The sequence below is a fragment of the Lactuca serriola genome, chromosome 4 (assembly GCF_051521515.1).
Source record: "Lactuca serriola cultivar US96UC23 chromosome 4, Lser_US96UC23_V15, whole genome shotgun sequence".
In the NCBI taxonomy this organism is placed as follows: Eukaryota; Viridiplantae; Streptophyta; class Magnoliopsida; order Asterales; family Asteraceae; genus Lactuca; species Lactuca serriola.
In genome coordinates, this window is record NC_136411.1 from 292,525,881 (window position 1) to 292,543,169 (window position 17,289).

Genomic DNA, 17,289 nt, shown 5'->3' on the forward strand with positions numbered 1-17,289 from the left:
TATTGTCATTTATCCCCACATTTTCAGCCTCCAAAGCCTTATATCCGTTCTTAGCAAACCCTAGTCTATAAGAGAGAGTTTTGGAGCCTAAAGTGTGTTGTTGGTGTGGTTGAATGAGAAGAAAGAGCATCAAAGGAGTCAAGGAAGGAAACAAGCTTGTAGATATGGGATTATCATCTTCTTGGGAAGCTTCAAAAGGTATAAAGATTCTACCTTTATGCTTAGATTGTTTAGATCTCATTTGGGTTGCTTTTTGGTATCCTTCTTGTCCCAAGAGTGTCATTTTGTGCATACTTTGTTTTGGTCGAGTTGGATTGTCCTTTCAGACCTTAGGATGGGTCTTACGACATAAAAATGAGGTCCCTAGAGCTAGTTACTCCCTTGTTCTTTGTAGGACTCTTAATGGATTAAGACCATGCATTAAGCCCTTTTTGGACGACCAAAGTCTTAAAGTTTGAGACTTTATGGTTCTAGAGCACATTTAAGTCGTGGATCTGAAGTTTGAGCTTAGGTGCTTGATCCATTAAGCACTTATTGGAGTTTTAAGAACTACGATGGTACGCCCCGCGTAGGGCTACGTACGACTTGCGTTCCGAGTCAACCACCCCGATGGTGGTCAATGTGAGGCGAGGTACGCCTAACGTACTGAAGGGGTACGCCCCGCGTACGCCTTTTGATTGGGTTCAGACTTTGGGCTTCGGGTATTGGGCCATCAGTTGGGCTTGATACTTGGGCCCTAATGGTCTATCTGGAAAAGTATGTTTTGGGCTAATTAGAGGATAGGACCTTTGGATAAGGCCCGATAAGGAGTTGGGCCCAATTTGGAAAATTGGGCCAATAATGGACCTTGAAGTAACTTGGGCTTTTGGATCAAGATTTGGGTTTGGTTTGTGTTGTTTGTGTTGGGCCGTTTGGGATTTTATGGTTTGGGCTTTTGTCTTGCTGGATCTTCTTGATGTTGGGCCTTTTGTCATAACTCGAGGAAGGGTAAAAAGGTCTTTTACCCTGATTTGGACTCATTGTATGAGTCAATGACTAGATGTTGATGAATTGTCATTTTGGAATTTGTTAGCGCGTGAGTGATAACGGATCTGCAATCAAAGATTATTCATGGAATCAGCTATTGATGGGGTGTTGTCTTGATGTTGGCCGTTCGGGATCTGACACCCAGCAGCCAGGGATCGTCTGTGTGTTTCGGCAGTACGAGGTGAGTTTTTCCTCACTGTATTTGCGGGACAAAGACACCAATGATGGCCCTTTGGATTGTTATCCTAGTTTATCGTATGCTTGCATGTTGTAGTGTGACAACTGTCAAATTCTGGTCAAGTCAAAGTCAAATAAAGTCAACAAGTCAAACCGGTCAACTCAACTAACCCTTGTGTACTAGGGCTTACGTTAGGTAATTACTATACAACTCGCTATTCTAATGAGAAATCATAAATTGAAAAGTTCGTACATCTAGATTTCCTTAACCTAAAACTGTGGTATGTAACGAACCAAACCGATAAAACAATGTTGCATACTCATCGGGAGTGTGTAAGATCCTTAAACATGGCTTAACGGGGTTTACGGACCTTGCGTTGCGAAGCCGAACACTCAAAAATGTCACAAACGAAATCTCTCCCAAATCTCTCCAAGAATATGGAATCTCTCCCAAATCTCTCTCCGTATGCGAAATCTCTCCAAGTATGTCAAATCTCTCCTAAATCTCTCCAAGAATATGGAATCTCTCCCAAATCTCTCTCTGTATGTGAAATCTCTCCAAGTATGGCAAATCTCTCCCAAGTCTCTCTCAAAAGTTCCCGTAACTTTTCGTAATCATTCGGGTCATCCCGACCCTTAACCGGGTCAAAAATCGCTTAAAACGGGGTTAGAACTGGTAAAATACCCCAAAAGACCCGAAATCCCCTTTATAGGGCCGAAGCCTCTTAGGGCCGAACCCTCTTGGACCGAAAGCGCCTAAGAAGCGAAACCCCTACTGAGAACCGAACACTGCTGAGGACCGAACCGAGAACATGACCCGAACCCGAAGGTCCCTTTGGACCGAACCTCCTCTCGGTCTATTTCGCTTTTCGCCTAGGTTCGCTTCTGACAAGCTCGCATCTGACAGGTTCGCCTTCGGTTCCAGCCTTCTCAGGGCCGAACCCTTGCACCTTCGGTCCCATGCGAGAGGCTTCGCAGACTTCGCCTTTTCTTCCCGGTTTTTGACTAGTTTTACGTTTTAAGCTCGTTTTTCATCGTTTTAACGCGAGATTTTCACCCAAAACTTTATTTTAACAATTAAAACCCATAAATCATTAATTCCCACGTTTTTAATATAAATATTATCCAAGAAATTAGTGGGTGAAGTACAAAAAGGTGGAGTGTTGACTTATCTTTGATTTATGACACAAACAACCACCACACCCACTCCATGACTAACCCACACACCTCCCCACCATACCTTGTCACTTCCTTGTACTTTTTCCCTCTCTCACAAGTTATTCTCACGTTCTTAGAGCTGGACACTCATCCTCTCTCCTCACTTCACTCATTTTCTCTCATTCCACAAAAAGATCAAACACTTTTCTCTCAACTCTTCTCTCTCAATTTCGAGATTTCCAAGGCATTTTCCAAGGCTTTCCTTCTCCATTTGATTCTCGAATCATCAAGGCATCTTCTTAGTGTTCTTGAGTGGAACACTTCTTTTCTTCGACATTCATCCACTGAAATCACACAAGGTGAGTTCATACCCCTATCTTTTCATGTTTTTTTTTTGTTAAGTTTTAAAGGGGGGGGGGGATACAAGTTAAAACACCAAGAACACAACTAAACTCATTTAACAGCCTTCATCAGAAAAGTTCAACTCCATTCACGAACTATTTTGGGCAACTTAAACATTTTAATTTTCAAAACTGTATTAGGTGCAAGTAGTTCTAGTTCTTAGATTTAAATTGACTACTTGCACATCTCCACACGATTTTTCTACGATTTATGGTGATTTTTACAAAACTGCCTATCATTTCAGAAACAAATTCGGACCAGTCTGTGAATATGAACATTTTAACACTAGTTAAAGACTTCTAAAAATCATAATAAAAATTATGAATAAACTAGACACATTTTGTGAACTCCCAGAATTTACGGAATCAGTTTTCGACTTCATATGATTTTTCTAAAATAGTGTAGAAAAGTAAAAATCTAGATAACAGTTTATAACTTTCATCGCACTTTGTAACTTATTGAGCAAAGTGTTAATATTGAAGATTTCATATTTTACATGTGCTTCTTGATGTGGTATAATTACATAACAGATAAATACTCACTGAAGTGTAAGAATCCTCCTCCAATACCATTAGTACAAAACAAGAATGATAAACATAGTTATATTTTGCCATACATCCGACTTACATAGAAAAGGGTTCTTATACACCACAAACAAACATTCTACACTATAATAGGTATAGTTAGGTCGCATATACATTACAAACATTTTGATAAGCTATAATAGGTATAGTTTATGTTCATTTACATTACAAAAGGTTTTCATATAAATGGGGTCCAAATACAAAGTATCGGCTTTATACAAAAAGGGGTGCATCACAAAGTACCGGGTCTTCATATAAATGGGGTACGAATACAAAGTACCGGGTTTATACAAAAAGGGGTACATCACAAAGTACTGGGTCTTCATATAAATGGGGTACGAATACAAAGTACCGGATTTATACAAAAAGGGGTACATCACAAAGTACCGGGTCTTCATATAAATCGGGTACGAATACAAAGTACCGGGTTTATACAAAAAGGGGTACATCACAAAGTACCGGGTCTTCATATAAATGTGGTACGAATACAAAGTACCGTGTTTATACAAAAAGGGGTACATTACAAAGTACCGGTTAATCTTAGTATAGTTATAGTGACCCAACAAATACAGTCGCTCTACCTTTGTTTATCTCTGCAGCTATAGTTATAGTGACCCACATAGGTAGTTAACAATCTTTCAAGTTTTCAAGGAAAATTTTACCTTAAAAAGGGGTTTACTTTTAAATCAAACGAGTTTATGTCGATTTAAACTACATGAATTATTTTAAGTATGGAAAAATGCTTGTTCATTTTCGGTCCTGAGATTTAGGACTACCTAACTCTTATAAGGAAATTATTGGATTTTCTTTGGAAACACATTTCAGTTAAAACTACACTCATCTTGAATTGTTAGGTTTCAGCTATAATTGCTAAGTGTATATGATAGGGCTATATAAGAATATAGTCACAAATCGACTTAGAATTGGTGGGCCCGCCTTATCTCATGTTCCTTATTTGGTTGTGGACCTAGGACACACCCATTATATTCAACGGTTTATTTAACTTAATTTTTATATAACTTATATATGTTGAGTGATTATAGAAGGAATCTACGGGCCTTCCTAGGGTTCATTATCGCATAACATAGAAGCAATCATTTCACACTTGATAAAGAAAATATTGGATTTTCTGGAAACATACTTTGTCGCTTTTACAAAGAAAACGATTTCTTTCTCAAACAAAACTCTTATGAACTCACCAACTTAATTGTTGACACATTTTCAAAACTACTTGTATTCTCAGGAAATCAGTGAAACGGGAAAACCAACAACATTTTAAGGATGAGACAATAAATCGTCAAACAGTTCATTTTGTCATAATAATGTAATTGGTTTTGAAACATGTAAACTTACTATGATGTAACTTTTTCAATTATATTTATGATGGTTGTATTTACTTTGAGCACTATTATACTCGTTGTTGTGATACTATACATGAAGTCCTCCACCCCCGGACGTTTCCGCCATCCTTGGTTTGGGGGTGTGACATGTAGTGATCTGTTAGATCAGTATCCTGGTAGACAGGATGTTGCCATGCTGTAGTGTTCTGCTAGATAGGATTTTATAAAAGCGATTGGAATAAAATTAAATAACACAAGTAACCGTGAGGTTAGTTTTGAGGTAATGTGACATCTGGTATGCTTGAGTTCCAAATATAGTAACCGTTAGGTGTACAGACCTAAATAAAAAAATGAAATTAGTTACTACTGAAAAAATGTGATTAAAAATAATAAATAAATAAAAGAAATATAATCTAACTGTCGGTTGCTAATATTCATTTTTATGTAATGCTTGGATGGGTTAGAATTTGATGTTTCAAGTGCCTGAAATGAGACAAGTTGTCCAATAACATCTACACAAGTTTAGTAAAATATAATAAGTAATATTAAGTTAAATATTAACATGTATAATAAATTACACAAGTTATAAAAGTGATTGGAATAAAATTAAATAACTAACCAAAGAATGAGTATCTTGGGCATGTTCGTACGATAATATAATTAAAATCAACAAACACAGATCCATTCACCGGACCTGAAAAATCCTCACATTTTTTTAAAATAGGTTTCCAATTCAAAGTTATGGTTTGTTTATGACCCGTAACACTAAAACATTATTCACAACCGCCATGTTGGGTTTTATAATGATATAAGTTTGACATTCCTTTAAAAGATCACCAAATCTGAAATTTTTTTTTATTGAAAACACGAGAATTCTTTTTTGTATCCTGTTAAATCAAATAAATAACAATTATGTTATTGGTTGAAACATATGTAATATTGAATGAGATATTAAAAAGATACTACAACAAACCTCCTCATCCATTAGGATCATTTCAATCGATAAAACTAAATTATTCTTTATAAAGTTCCACATTTTTACCACCAGCACTTTTATATGTGAATCATCATCAACATGTTCAATGTTTTTTAGGTTATACTTTACTACCTATATTCATTTCCTGCAAACAATTGAAAGCATATTGAAATTGAAAGTTAAATATATATTCCATTTTAAAAAAAAATAAAATGTCGAGTTTCAGTTTAATAATTTGGAAAATAGGATCCTACTTAAAATTACACCCATCTTTGACTTTCATATGTGATTTTATACCTTTACTTATCATCATTATTTTTATCCAGATTGACCAACGATGCATCCATAAAAAAACGGATCTAATGGTAACATGAATAGTATAAGTAAGCAAGTAGTAGAGGTAATGGTACCTTTTTAATTTAAAAATGCAAAATTTATGTTAAATGAAAGTACATTGCTATGAATGGTAAAAAACAATTAACATTGTTTGAAATGTAATCAAGTTTAAATATTTAACATTGCAGAAAAGAATGATATGACATAAATATGTGTCACAGAAATGGTCATTATAGTAGATTTGTGGAAATGTTGCATAAATGGTCCCTATAGCAGATTTTTTTTAGACAAATTGTCATTTTGGTTTCAGGTACTTCAATGGATCGTGGTAAGGTGAATATGTGACCGTGCACATCTTCACGTTTTTGGACTTATAATTTATGGGAAACTTTAATATTGTCAAAGTTTTGGAAACTATGTTTAAAACAAATTCTGATTTTTAAATGATGTTTCGAATACAATACGTTTTGTGAATATTTCTTTTGGAAAATGGTTGTTTTGAAAGGTTTAAATTTTATGAAAATTTATGGGTGTTACATGAAGATATTTAGATTCCTTTGCATAAAAAAATAGACGTGAAATTAATTCAAAATTTGTTCTTATTTTCAGCGACATGATATATAAATTGAAGATTGAAGATTGAAAATCGTTATAGGTAATTTTGGTATGGAATAATGTATTTCATAATTAATTATTAATTAATGAAGGATATAATTTATTCGTCTTTTAGTATGAAAATAATATATTTAATAATTAATTATTAATTAATGAAGGATATAATTTATTCGTCTTTTAGTATGGAAAATCGTTACAGACAATTATGTTTTGTAGGAGATAATTACGGATAGTAAATGAGGATTTCAATTGATTTATAGGGTAATAAATATTACTTATTCGCATTCCATTTATAAAAGCATTGCAGGAAATAAATCAATTTCATATTTGAAACAAACTTTCATTTTTTTTCGGATATAACCGATTTTGCATATTTGTTTCGCATATTTTTGCATATTTATTGTAGAAAGGAAATGAAGGCATTTTGGGTAATTTAGTTTAGTAAAAGAAGTGGGAAAATTCGATTTGGGGGGCTTGGAGATTGACACGTGGCAAATTTCTACTTAGTTATTGGATTAGGGGATTAATACATATTTTAAAATGGAGTTGTTTTTAGGAGTTCGAGCATTAAGGCCGACTGGTATACCGGCAACGAAGGGGCTCGTGGTCTACGTGGCCACGAGCGTTGTCCGTACACACCATCCCGGACGTTCGTGGTCATGGTGGTTCGTGGTGGAGTGGACGGAAGACCATGGCCGTTCCTCTCTCAGTCTTCTCCCTCTCTCTCCGTTCGTTGTCGTCTCCGGTACACCAACACAGTTCCGTGGTTCGTGAAGGTCCTCGTGGTTCTGTTCTTTGTGACAAGCATAACGGATGGTCTAATTTGGGGGTGTAAGAACCATTGCACACATGCGAGATAATATTTTAAAGTTATTAAAGAATTGGTTTGGTAATTGGTATAAGACCTTATCCCACATCGCATGCTTCAAGAAAAAAAGGGGAGGGCACCCTCTTATAAACAGCCAAAAAGGTGATCACACACGCTTTATGTTAGTAAAATTAGGGTTTGCGGTGGAGATCTGGATACCAGCTTGGATCGTGATATTACTTTCTGAACAAATATTTCTACCCCATGCCTGGGTTACAAGAAATTCAACCTAGGATAATCCAAGCGGACACTTACGTTTCTAGGCACAGAAAACGTAAGCTATTATGCTAAAGGGTTCTGTGAATGTGTGATGAAAAACGAGAGCTAAAAAGAACGTCACCCCCTTCTGGAAAAGAAGAGTCGTTTATATACTAAACACGATTAGGGTTTCATTAGGGTTGGGCCGTCATTAGTTGCATTGGAAGCCAGTAATATTAATCCGGATTAGGGTTACCAAAACTAACGAGTTTCGTTAGTTTTACCATAATCACCCTCAAGAAATTGAGTTTTTCCATTAACCAGCGGGACCCCAGCCAGGGGCTCTACCCCTTGGACCCCGCTAGGGGCGCTGCCCCTAGACCACGCCAAAGGGGCGCTGACCCTTTGGAAACCCCGGACCCGGGGGCGCTGCCCCCGGACCCTCGACTAGTCGTCGAACCGGCTTCTGACTCGATCTTATACATGCGTGCACTCCGCACAACCTCGTACATGTATTAGAGTACAAATCATGAAGCCCCTTAGCTCACATGTTAGTTCCAGTTACTTAAAATGACACGGTGACACTAAAATCACCAACACTTTACCTTAAGTTGGTTTAGTTTAACGATTAACCCACTTAAGAACTAGTTTAAAACAATGCAAACGTGGTTCAAGCCAACTTGGTTTAGTTAAAACATTGAACGTTGGTTTCACTTGGTTTCATGTTTCGGTTTTTGGGTCGGGTTTTCGGGTACTTTATTGGGTTTCGGGTATAGGGTTGGGTTTGGGAGAAAGTTTTGCCCCGATAAGAACCCATCGGGTTTCGGGGCGGTTTGGGTATATTTTTCATTTTCGGGTTTTGGGATGGGATACATTGTCCCGCCCTGCCTTGAACCCGTCCCATTGCCATTCCTAACGCCCCACGTACTCACTTTGAAATTACGAATTGCCACCGGGGACTAAACTTGCAATTAAAACACAACTCAAGGGTTAAAATGAGTACCTGAAAAATAGATGTTACAACGCCAATGTACACCAAAATAAATATTGTAAATTTTTAAACGAGAAAAGAACTTTTTGGTGTGTAATTGGTATGAAATCCTGGGCGTTACAAACACTTAGCATGCTTGGAAATCAAATAAGGAATTATTTAGCATGTCATCCCATTTATAACCATTTGGAAGCATTTTGATCATTATAAAAACAAGTAATAAGGTAGCATATAACATGCTTCAAAACCTTCAATTTGCTTTATAAGAGAGTATTTTTAACATTTAAATCTTTTTAAATCAGCCATGTATCTATCTCATAATGGGAAAAGTCCTCATGTACTTACCTGGGTAGTTAGGTTGTTTAACTGCACAAGTCTATCGATCCTTTACTCTTGATCCTTTGCTTTGCTCTATAACTCTTTCACCTTTAATTCCTATATAATTGTTCATTCACTTTATTAATTAATTTACTAGCATATACTCATACATATAATATGTCCATAGTCATTCTATACACCAACTATCTCACTTGACAGATAGCTCAACGCTTTCTAAAGTTGTCTCATCATACTTGTATTTCATTAACACTTTTGTTATGGATAAAAGCCTTTTTTATAATTCTTATAAGTTTGTTTGACTTATAGTCTTATGTACCATTTCTTTTCAACATTCATAATGTTGCTCCATGTTATTTGAAATAATACAACTTCAACTATTATATGCAACTCCCCCATTATATACCACTGCTGATGATCTTCAAATTTCACAGGCCACCTGGATTTTTGCAGATGGTGACCAAAATATGGTAATTTTTGTTCCGCATGCCACCTAGGTTTTCGTTGACATGTGAAAATCATGGCTATTTGTGTCAAGGAAATAACAAAACTCAAAACTAACAACATATAATCAAAGCCAAACTATGAGAATAAAAAATAATAACATATAATCAAAAGGCAAGAACAAAGACTACAAACAAAGCTTAAGAACTAAGAAACAAAGGCAAAAAAATGCAATCAAATCTCAAGAGACGAGAATAAAATACCATCAAAGCTTAAGAACTAAAGATTATAGAATAAAACACATGCGAGTTCTTATGGTAAGAAACTAATGCAAAAAAATGCAACCTTCTTTTTGCTCTTTCTTCAGGTTGCCTCCATGAACGCACCACCTAGGAGCCCTAATCACATTCCAAAGGCTCAACTTCAATTTAAAGCACAAGCCCCCTTTTATTGCATCTCTAAATATTATTAAAAGAGAACCCTTAATTCACCAACGAAGCAATCAAGACCATTGATTGTATTTCAATCATATGATTTTCACCACTAGATCAAATTGATGACATCATCTTCTCAAAATAAAATTCAAAGGTTTAATTATAGAATCTTTAAATTTACCAATTACATTTCAAACATAATTACATTAAATTATAGAATCTTTAATTATAGAATCTATTCATATTTAATTATAGAATCTATTCATACTTTCAAAAATATATTTCACAATTCGGGCATAATTACATTTAATTATAGAATCTTTAAAATCAGCAATTATGTTATCAATTAAAGCATACAATTCTATTTATATATGAGACATCGGTTTCTCCATAAATCTGGCAAAAAACATGAATAACCGCCCTCATCTTTCTCCTCAGTTTTTTCTCTTAAACCAGAATTCCCTAATCCTCTTCTTCCTCATGTCAATGGCTGTGCTTCAATTGATGCTTTGTGTGTTCATAATAGAATGTAGCACCATAAGGTGGTTCCTTTTTCTCATGTATTCTTAGAATTTGCGTATTGCCTATTCTTGCATCTCCAATTATCACACCTCTGTTTTGGCTTCACACAAATCTCTAGAAACTGAATCAAGCATCTCCTTCAAGACATCTTTTGACGATCTATGTCATCATGAACCCTAATTAATATTGTTCATAATTTAATTCCATTATTTATAGTTTTTGGCTTCAAAATTTAAACCTGATTAGTTTTTTCTTTTTAAAAAAACTCCTTAAATAAGCATATCAATAATTATATTATCTTTAATATATATTAAAACAAAAATCTTATTATCATATGAAACAATCTGGTTCATTGATTGCATTTCAATCTTATGTTTTCCACCCTTAGATCAAATTGGTGACACCATCTTCCCCAAATGGAATGCATTTAATTCCAATAAAAGCTTTCCAATTGTCAAACAAAATTAACTTAAATCCATTGAAATAGAATGTATTTAATTTTAATAAATTTCCTCCTATTTTAAATCTTGAATTTCCGGTTATAAAGGTTTTAAAATAGTCAACTTTAAAAACATATTACTGAAAACCATTTCAATTAAGGCATTAAATATCTACCATTAATATAAATCCGTTTATATTAGCAAACCATTAATATAAAATCCATTTTTATTAGGAAACCATTAATACCAAAAAATCTGATTCAAATTATCACATACATATACGATTTATCCTTGAATTTGCGGCCTGCACTTATTTTCGATCGTTGCTTTTCTTCAAACCTTCTCCTACACCATCATTCTTATTGTTTATCACTACCATCATCATTATCTGTTTCAAACCTTCATTGTTGTGCACTAGAAGGTCAGTACCTTCTTTCGCTTTTTTATATTTTTTCGATTATTTTTTGTTCCCGTATCAAATATACGTATTCATATATATATATATATATATATATATATATATATATATATATATATATATATATATATATATATATATTTTGATATTCTTTGTCACAACTTATATGAAATTGATTAACATCATTCAGTCTAGATTAAGTCAAACAAAACAAAAATGTTTAATTTTTCATATTAAATTCTTAACCTATTAACTTGGACTCATACTCAACAACCTCTACAAACTACAATAGCTATGTGATTTTTTTTACAATTTATAGCAACATACTTACCATGAAAAAAGAACTTTTAATTTAAACTACAACTTAGTTTTTTATCGGTAACAACAATATACAACACTTAATATCAACATCATTTCTTACTGGTTTCTCTAAATATTAATACATGAACCATATCAAAAGTAGGCTAAGAAGTTAGAATCTAAACTAGGAATAATCTTATTTCCTTGAATATCATATTTACGGTATTATAGAATTTTTTTATTTGATTGTAGAATCAAATTGCATAATTACAATTAACATTGTTTTTATTAAACTTTGTATGTAGGTATGAAACAACATTAAGTATATTTTTGAAGGAAAAGTGTTCAAAATAATTTGTATAATCTAAATACATGTTAATTTAGTTCATTTCTATACTTTCCTGTAACATTGGATTTTTTTGTCATGTTACATTCAAAATATGGGTTATTAGAACAGACACCTTAGGTGTTTGACGAAATGTCTCAAAGAATCTGACACAAGTTCTCTACGCTCACCTCACAACCATGTATATTTTTTTTCTAGATTTTTAGCATCATGTGTTTTTTATGTTTGCAACTTTGTAGTGTTACATGTTTTTTTTGTCTCATCCTTAGGTTTTTCTATCTCTGACAGGGCTTCATTTTTTATATTTATTGTAAACTATCTATTCAACCTATGTCACTTTGTTATGACTTCTATCAGCGTGATAAGATTCTAATAAATTGTCCATTTCTTGATCTTTTAGAAAAAGATGTTCTAACTGGATTATCATCTACTACCGTGGTATTCTATTTTGTTGATGAAGCAGTCTATGATTTGGCCATGATGTTTTTTACGGATTATGTTTGGACTGATAATTGTTCTTGTCATCAAAAAAATACATCCAACGAAAAGGGAAAGATAATTTTTTAAATTAATACCATCATTTAACTTTAAATGATTTTTTCAACTTTGATTGCATGTAACAGAGTTTTGGCTGAAATTTTCAATTTTGTCGGCATATAACAAGTTATGACTTAAATAATGATATTAGATATTTCGGTTCCTAAATTATTTTGCCGAAAATGGTCAAATTTGGTATTATTGATCTTACAAAAGGCAAGTCTCATGTTTCTTTTAGCATATCCATTGAGTTTAATAGTTTATTGTTCATATATGTTTTTTTTTTAAAAAAAAAATGTTAAATCTTGTTTTAGTGAATGCAAGTCAGTAGGAAGTAAAAGTGCAAGAAGAGAAAAATACTAAATATGGGATGATCATGGTTATTTAAAGCCAAAATAAAATTCAAAAGTAACAAATGCTAAATTTAAAAGATAAACACTTGTAATGCATAATACATATTATACTTCCTAAATAAGTAACCAAAAACTAACCTCATACCCAAATAAATTACATATTTTAACTAACATCAATAAATTATAATTATAGTGTCTTGATTTTTAATTATACATTATAGAGAGTCGGTTAATATGTAGTCATTATTTTTGTATTCGTATCGGTTTTGAACTATAAAAACTATATTCAAATAATAAAAATGAAATGTAACATATACGATGGTAATAATGCAAAAATAACCTTCAAATTTGGTTTGATACAAAAAAATAGTCTAAAACTTATTTATAAAAGCAACAAGAAATAACAACGAACTTTCAAAAAGAAATGAAAAATTACAACTAACTGTTAAAAACTATCAAGAATGTATAATATAGGATGATAATAATGCTTAAAAACACCGAGTTTGGTTTGATGCGAAAAAAAGTAATTTTATATGAAAGTAGGATTGCAGTAATACTAAAAGAACCTATATGTTTTTTATTTGATGCAAAAGTGGTCGAAACATACTTCTAAATTGGCAAGAAATAGCAATGAACTTTTAATTCATCTTGAATAACCATTTAATAGCTATTTGTGAAAGATATGAATACTCAGCAGTTAAGACCATAAACCTTACTCAAACGTCCGTAAATGTTTGAAGTAAGCATTCATTTTTCCATTATTTTATCATTGTCGTAAAATAAAAATAAAAAATCATCATTTGTTTAAATTGTTTTATTCGTCTCATAATAAGAAGTAAGTTGTGTGCCAATTATGTATTTTGACATTTTCAATGAGTTATGGGCAATATCTAAATCGAGCAAGCATAAATGTTTTTATATTTCTTTGTTATAGTTTTTTTTATATATGTAATATTGTATGTGTGTGTGTGTGTGGGGGGGGGGGGGGGGGGTTTATGTGGTTCATTTCAAATGCTATTTTTTAAAATAAACAATTCTATTTCGTAATATAACCATAAAATAAGAATGTATTTTGAAAGTACATTGTCAAACGTCGGATTATACTTGCGTAGACCCGTTTTTGCGCATGGTTAACTATATGTAGTTGTTTCCGGTGTCACAAGTAAAAAAGGCTTGAACGTACTTTGTGGCGATGAAGGTCGTTCAACTAATAAAACAAAAAATAGTGTCTACAAAGAGGTCCTTCAACGACTATATACATTAACAACCTCAGTGTATTTTATACACATTTCAATAATATCAATAACCCTGATTTTTTTTTTTTTTTTTATAATTATTATGCAATATCTATATACATTTATATTTTATTTATGCGTTCCTCGCGTTTAACGCGGGTCATAATCTAGTAACCTAAAAAAGCTATTAACCTAAAAAAGCTATGAACAAAGTATAGGTACCAAAATTGCAACAAATTAGATAGTTGAACCAAAGATGTGATGAACACCTAACATCATGGACCAAACATATAATTTACTCGTAACCGATAAATAGGTTGGAACGGATCATAATTGTGCATGCCCATCTTCTTCAATTTTGCAGAGAAACCCCTAGCGTGCAATTCACGTCCAAATCATAATCTTCATGCATAACAAGATTGGTGATTTGGTTCCCCTATTAATTAAAACCTATAAATATCTTGAGAGGATCAAATCGGTGTCTCTCACTATTTGTTCAATTCTGCACAGCAATCTCTTAGCGTGTGATTGACGCCAGTTTTCGAAGCCCCACAATCCGAAAGTCTTCTGCTTAAACGTTCAAAGGTTTCGAAGCCTGAATCAGAGCCTGAGTTCTTCGAGGAGCAGCGTGATATGGTAAACTAGTATGTCTTGCTGATTTGTGTTTTAATGTAATACTCTTTTAGTGACAGGGTTTTCGTAGTCATAGTTACGACCTTTGAAAATCAAAATCAATATGAGTTTCATTACAGATGTATCTACACATGCTTCTAATGTGAACTGTTTTTTCAAGAGTTGATTTAGTTTTCAAACAATGTTACAGTGAATTCATATCTAGATTGAAATTGAAATCTGTACTGTATCTCGTCTTGGATTTTATCTTCTCTTGTTAGATGGCTTAATGTGTTCTTACCTATTGACTATTGTTATTGCAGGAGGACTTATGGAAACAGGCATTCCCTGTTGGAACAGAGGTATAACACTATAAGCCACCATTTCTGTTCATCTCGTTAGTTTTGTCAATTTGTGTAGGATGCTCATTGGGTTTGCCCTTTTCATGACAGTGGCACCAGCTTGACTCGCTCTCTGAATACAAATGGAATTTCTCAAATCTTGAAGTGAGTTACATTACATTCTATTCTAGTGCTTGTTTTATATCCCAAGGCTCCATTGTTATCCATGACTTGTACGCATTTGCCAATGGGAGAAAAAGACTTGAATACCCTTTTCATTTTCATCTTAAAAATAACCCTAGAAAGCTTGTCTAGTTCATGTCATTCATGTTTCTCATAGCCTACCATTGAGAAAAAATGTAGGTATTTGTTAGAAATATATGCAACAAAGTCTTGAATGTTTTTTCTTTCAAAGCGTATAGGGTGCATTTGAAGAGGGTGGGGTATTACATGGGAAGAAAGTCTACCTTTTCACATGTACAGAGCGTAAGTAGTGAATGAAACTCAGATTCTTTTGACTCTTTTTATTTTGGGATTTTGTAACTTGTTTTTGTGTCTTTTGCAGCACAATTACTCTCATTTCATGATCAAACAAAAGTGATCTGCATATCTGTAGTGGTTGCGGTTAGTAGAGGACAATTAAATTTTTATTTTTAAACACTTCAAGATTTGCATACATACCCCTTTCTTATATTTACCTTTTTTCAAATATTGAGCAGGTTGTATCTCCATTTCCACCTTCTGATAAGATTGGAATTCAATCTGTTTATAGAGAGTCTGAAGAAATTCTTGACATGAAACAGATGAAAATGGATTGGGTTCCATATATTCCATTAGGAAAACGGTAATTAATTAATTAATTATTATTATTTTTATATCGACAACCATATCCAATATGTCCCAATTAATGAAATCTCATTTCTTGATTTCTTACAGGGGTTCTTCAATTGAAAGAGTCAAATCTCAAATCTTTATTCTAAACTGTGTCCAAAGAAGGTATTCTATTCTCCCTTGATTAAATTTACATCTTGACATTTGCCTGAAGATAAGAAGGATGCCTTCAAGGTAAACTTTGTTAAATAAATTAATGGGGAAAATAAGAAACAGAGGCTATATCTTGATAATCTTGTTGAATTGTCTTTATTTGACTTATTTATGAAATGATATAGGAATTTGTTAGGGAAAGGGTTAGAGAAGGAAAAAGAGCTAATCGTGAGGTAACTTTTTGTTAAATAAATTATTTTTTATTTTCATGCTAAAGAATTACTTGAGATTGGTTTTAGTTTTTTTATTTATATTATAAATTTTGTAGGCAAGAGAAAAGAGGAAAAATGCTCGAGTGGCAATGAGCGAAGAGAAAAAGGCTGCATTTGAAAACATCAAATTTTATAAATTCTACCCTGTTACCACACCCGACACTCCAGATGTCTCAAATCTTAAGGTTTGCTACCTTTTTTTTTTTACAAAAATAAGTCATTATTATAAAATGACGTATTTACCCTTGATTTAGATCATCAATTTATGTTTATCTACATTGAAGGATGTTTGTTAACCATGTATGTCTTCTTTTTTCTTGCAGTCTCCATACATTAATCGGTACTATGGAAAAACATATCAAGTATATTGACCAGAATACCCTTGAGAACGCGACTGCAAGATTTTTGTAGCTCTAGGAATATTTAAATTTATTGAGTCTTACTTTGGGCATCAAAGAACAAGTTCATTTTCAATGCGGATTGGACCTTCATCTTACCTTTTTTTTTTTTTATGGAATTAATTAAATGCATTTTATAACTTGTATCTAAATATGTTTGTGCATCCATCCATATATACATACATACATCCCTTTATACATACATACAAACATGGTATCATGTATGTATGTACGAGAAAATCTTTTCAGGGGCTGTTTGGTACTTTTTTTTTTATAAAAAAACTCAGGGCCTGTGTTTCAAAGAGACATGAGAAATTATAATTTAGAAAGTAGATAAATTGATGTTCATAAAACTGTTTAAAATTGTAGATAAATTGAACGATCGTAAGTCTTAACCTTTAAAACATAAATTAGATAGAGAGTGTTGCTGTGGATCTAATACAGAAATAAAAATGCTTCACTTATTCATTAAAATGGTAATTCAAAGGCGCTATAACTTGGCTTACAATTAAACTTCTTGAAGCCAAAGATACGCATCATTTTTTTAGATGAGTGTTAAAATTGTTTTTTTAGTAAAAGGTTTGTTGTGAACATTGGACAATATAATAATTAAATTTCAAATTAAATATGAACTATTTGTACAGTT

At 33.1% G+C, this 17,289-nt stretch overlaps 1 protein-coding gene across 1 annotated transcript; it reads left to right on the forward strand.

The window, feature by feature from the left end:
- The first annotated feature begins 12,630 nt into the window (after positions 1-12,630).
- Positions 12,631-16,945, forward strand: LOC145099426 (protein HEAT INTOLERANT 4-like). Its single transcript, XM_079036999.1, has 13 exons — positions 12,631-12,664; positions 12,763-12,771; positions 14,575-14,672; positions 14,972-15,010; positions 15,101-15,154; positions 15,412-15,475; positions 15,555-15,613; positions 15,709-15,833; positions 15,926-15,985; positions 16,027-16,054; positions 16,159-16,206; positions 16,302-16,430; positions 16,569-16,945. The coding sequence occupies exons 1-13, from the start codon at positions 12,631-12,633 to the stop codon at positions 16,614-16,616; spliced, it is 795 nt and encodes a 264-aa protein (XP_078893125.1). The 3' UTR covers positions 16,617-16,945.
- The last annotated feature ends 344 nt before the right edge of the window (positions 16,946-17,289 follow it).

Coding starts and splice junctions, on each gene's coding strand:
- LOC145099426 (XM_079036999.1), top strand. CDS start 12,631: ATGGTCAAATTTGGTATTATTGATCTTACAAAAG. Junction 14,673..14,971: donor TCGAGGAGCAGCGTGATATG/GTAAACTAGTAT, acceptor TTGTTATTGCAG/GAGGACTTATGGAAACAGGC. Junction 16,207..16,301: donor GAAAAAGAGCTAATCGTGAG/GTAACTTTTTGT, acceptor TAAATTTTGTAG/GCAAGAGAAAAGAGGAAAAA.